Source organism: Nanorana parkeri, unplaced genomic scaffold (genome assembly GCF_000935625.1).
Source record: "Nanorana parkeri isolate BGI_ZX_2015 unplaced genomic scaffold, ASM93562v1 scaffold2678, whole genome shotgun sequence".
NCBI classification, from domain to species: domain Eukaryota; kingdom Metazoa; phylum Chordata; class Amphibia; order Anura; family Dicroglossidae; genus Nanorana; species Nanorana parkeri.
This window is the reverse complement of record NW_017308946.1, coordinates 86,709-90,853: the sequence shown is the minus strand read 5'-3', so window position 1 is coordinate 90,853 and position 4,145 is coordinate 86,709. Positions and strand designations below refer to the sequence as shown.

Here is a 4,145-nt window from a genome sequence, read left to right as displayed (position 1 = left end):
TATCTATTTATATCGATCCATTATCCCTTGTATATCTTATCGATCTGTTACCTATCCTGTATCTATTGATCTCTCTGTCTCTCACACACGCAGCTGTCCGCTATGACATGTCGGATTTAAAGAGCCGGTGGGCGGGTCTCCCCAGTCTCCGCCAATCAGCTTCTGGGTAGTCCTGAGAATCACACAGTTCCTACCTGCACCTGTCATTGTAGAACGAGACCCCGCCCCTGGCTCCGCCCTCGCACACAGGTGATGATTTCGGGGGCTCCTGTCAGTTGAGTTCAGTGATCGGCGTCATACAACACACATCGTCCATGGCACTTCCTCTATCGATCTGATTTTCCTGGTGATCGGTCCGGACACTTTTCGCTGGCGGTGAATGTTGATCGGAGTATGGATTCCCCCCGGCTGTGCTCGCTGCTGATCCTCGTTGTCGGGCTCTTCACGATCAGCGAATCCACAGACTGTGAGTCCTCTCCTATTGTGTCACTATATGTTTTATAGAGATTGATGGGCTTTTCTGATCTTCCGATATGTAATCGATAAATGATCAATGGATGATGGAGTCAGCTGATTGGAAGGGCAGGAAAGACCCGAAGGGAACTTTTTGTTTTGTGGCCGATTGATGTTGTATGGGAATTGATTTAGGAAAGATGAGATTGATTTAATGAATGAAGATTGTTACATTGTATGTACGGTGGGTTGGTGCATTGGATGGATGGTGGGTTGTTACATTGTATGGACGGTGGGTTAGTGCATTGGATGGATGGTGGGTTGTTACATTGTATGGACGGTGGGTTGGTGCATTGGATGGACGGTGGGTTGTTACATTGTATGGACGGTGGTGGATTGTTACATTGTATGGACGGTGGGGGGTTGTTACATTGTATGGACGGTGGGGGGTTGTTACATTGGATGGACGGTGGGGGGTTGTTACATTGGATGGACGGTGGGTTGTTACGTTGGATGGACGGTGGGTTGTTACTTTGGATGGACGGTGGGTTGTTACTTTGGATGGACGGTGGGTTGTTACTTTGGATGGACGGTGGTGGGTTGTTGCGTTGGATGGACGGTGGTGGGTTGTTGCGTTGGATGGACGGTGGTGGGTTGTTGCGTTGGATGGACGGTGGTGGGTTGTTGCCTTGGACGGTGGTGGGTTGTTGCGTTGGATGGTGAGGTGGGAGCGTCGGGCTGAGGCTGTGAGAGCACCGTGAGGTCAGAGCGATGGATGGTGAGAGTGCCGTGGGGTCAGAGGGATGGATGGTGAGAGCGTCGTGGGGTCAGAGCGATGAATGGTGAGAGCGCCGTGAGGTCAGAGCGATGAATGGTGAGAGCGCCGTGAGGTCAGAGCGATGAATGGTGAGGTGAGAGCGCCAGGCTGAGGGGGTGAGAGCGCCGTGAGGTCAGAGCGATGAATGGTGAGGTGAGAGCGCCGGGCAGATGAGGTGACAACGTTCGATTTATGTCATCGGAGACTTAACAAACGTCGTTGACATTTTGTTTCATTGTAACTTTCGATTTTGGAATGAATGAATATAAATCTGTGTGTGTGTGTGTGTGTGTGTGTGTAATACGATCGTCACAGTCACCTTTTTGTTCAAAAATGAGAAAAAGAAACCGATTTGGGGGGCCGGGTCGGTGCGCTAAATAGTGAGTGCGGACGGACGCCGCTGATTGCGGAGCTGGAGTGTACCGCCCCTTTAAGAATTCTAATCCTGAATGTATCAATGTTTATGAACGTGTCCCTTCTATTGTCACGGGATCGGAGGGGCCGCAGCTTTATAAATATCTCTCAGCCCCTCTACATTGTTTCTCTTTTCTATATACAATGTATAATATTTCCTTCTCCTTCCAGCAAGTCGAAGACATTCAGTGAGCCGAATGTAACAAAAAGCAGACAACACCGTGTGTGTGTGTGTGTGTGTGTGTGTGTGTACACAGTGTATACAAAATACGATAACGCAGGGCCGGCCCCGGACACCGCCATGTTATTTCTGCTCCTTCTTTCAATGGCAATATTTTGCCTAAAACAGAAGACGGGTTATTTTCGCTGCCAGGAATGCGCTCGGCATTTCTCGCTGCTTGTCATTAACCCTTTGTTGGCTGCGAGGATTCCACGCAGGCGTGCACTGGATTGTCTGCCGGTGTACTATGGCTCCGTGGTAATGTGTATCGTACGTATGTGTTATTAGTGAAGAACAGCGCGCGGTGCCAGGCTGCGGTACACAAAGCTAGCAGGGTCCTGTCCTGTATTAGGAGGGAATGTATCGCAGGGACAAGTCTATCATTTTGCCACTTTACAGATCGTTGGTTCGGCCTCATCTGGAGTACACGGTCCAGTTCTGGTCACCGGTACTCGGAAAGGACGTCCTTGAGCTGGAAAAAGTCCAGCGGAGGGCAACCAAACTCATTAAGGGGTTGGAGGACCTGAACTATGAAACGAGGCTGTTAAAATGAAATATGTTCTCTTTTGGAAGTGCGGAGATTAAGGGGGGGGGCGTGAGTTTTCTTGTATAAAATGTTCAATGGCGACATCAACATTATTAAGAAACTCTTTACAATGAACCCCATAACAAGGACTAGAGGCCACCACCAAAAATTGGTGGAGAAAAAATTTCACTGCACGGGGCGCAAGGGGGTTCTTCACAGTCAGAGCGGTCAGGGTCTGGAACTCGCTGCCGCAGGAAGTGATCTCAGCTAAGAGTGGGGAAGCATTCAAGAGACTCCTGGAAGCGTTCCTTGGAGTACAGGTAACATACAGGGGTACAGGTAATATACAGGGGTACAGGTAACATACAGGGGTACAGGTAATATACAGGGGTACAGGTAACATACAGGGGTACAGGTAATATACAGGGGTACAGGTAATATACAGGGGTACAGGTAATATACAGGGGTACGGGTAACATACAGGGGTACGGGTAACATACAGGGGTGCGGGTAACATACAGGGGTGCGGGTAACATACAGGGGTGCGGGTAACATACAGGGGTGCAGGTAACATACAGGGGTGCAGGTAACATACAGGGGTACAGGTAACATACAGGGGTACAGGTAACATACAGGGGCACGCCCGGCGCTACCGCAAGTCAGGCGGCTGCCTGAGGGCTCTGCAGGGTGAGGGCGGGAAAAAACAGTGCATTTTGAGAAGTACTTGTGCTTGTCAAAATGCCCCGATGCTTGCGCTGTGTTTTTTTTTTTCCTTCGCTTACCTTCGGTGCGGGAGAGCAGCAGCGGCGACTCAGCGCTGGTCCGGTGGGAGGAGCTCCAGGTGGGGTCCTAAGTTAGCTGGCCAGCGAGACTGCCAATGATCAACACATAAATGCACACACGCAATGGGTTGGACTTGATGGACTTATGTCTTTATTCAACCTCAAATACTATGTAGTGTGTTGGGGGACTTTTCCAAATGAAGGCCATCGCACAGTTACCATATAATTGCCACGTACCACTCGTCTGCAGTGCAGATCAAACCCTGGGGGGGAATATTGTCAGTCTAGGGCAGGGGGTGGGCAACTCCGGCCCTCCAGCCGTGCTTTAATTTCATATCTCAACATGCCTCTGGGAGTCATGCCTGTAACTGTCAGTCTTGCAATGCCTCATGGGGCTTGTAGTTCCACAACAGCTAGAGGGCCGGAGTTGCCCCACCCCTGGTCTAGGTGATGAGTATGACACTTACTAGGCACCCCGCTCCTCCTGGTCTTTACTGTTTTCTGGCCCCTCGAAGGAACCTCCCAGATTATGCTCTGGCCAAACTCGTGTTTTTCTCTTTGTGTTAAGGTCGAAGGTTATGAGATGTGTTTTTGTCCTGAGTATAGGCAAAGCTTGGAAGAAGCCCCGGGTCAACTCATGAAGGGTCAAGGACCGATGAATTCTCTATTGGTAAATGAAAAACTGACCACCGTTCTCCAAGACTCGAGATGCGTTCCTCAAGGAGAACCCGGTAGTAATTCTGCTCACTGAGCCCTACTACTCGGCTATTTATGATTCCACCTCCCCAGTCTAGGCCCTAGACCCATGGAGGCCCACTCCATTCTTCTATACTATCCCTTCACCAGATACGTTCCTCAAGATTTGGGAATAGGCTTGATTCTGCTCACTGAGCCCTACTACTCTTAGCTATTTATGATTCCGCCTCCCCAGTC

The 4,145-nt window shown here is 50.0% G+C and overlaps 1 protein-coding gene across 1 annotated transcript in view; it reads left to right on the top strand.

The window, feature by feature from the left end:
* The first annotated feature begins 393 nt into the window (after window positions 1–393).
* The window catches only part of INSRR (insulin receptor related receptor), a 55,632-nt gene continuing 51,880 nt past the window's right edge, over window positions 394–4,145 (top strand). The window contains exon 1 of the mRNA XM_018574019.1: window positions 394–466. Coding sequence (XP_018429521.1) covers window positions 394–466 — 73 coding nt within the window. The remainder of the gene's footprint in view (window positions 467–4,145) is intronic.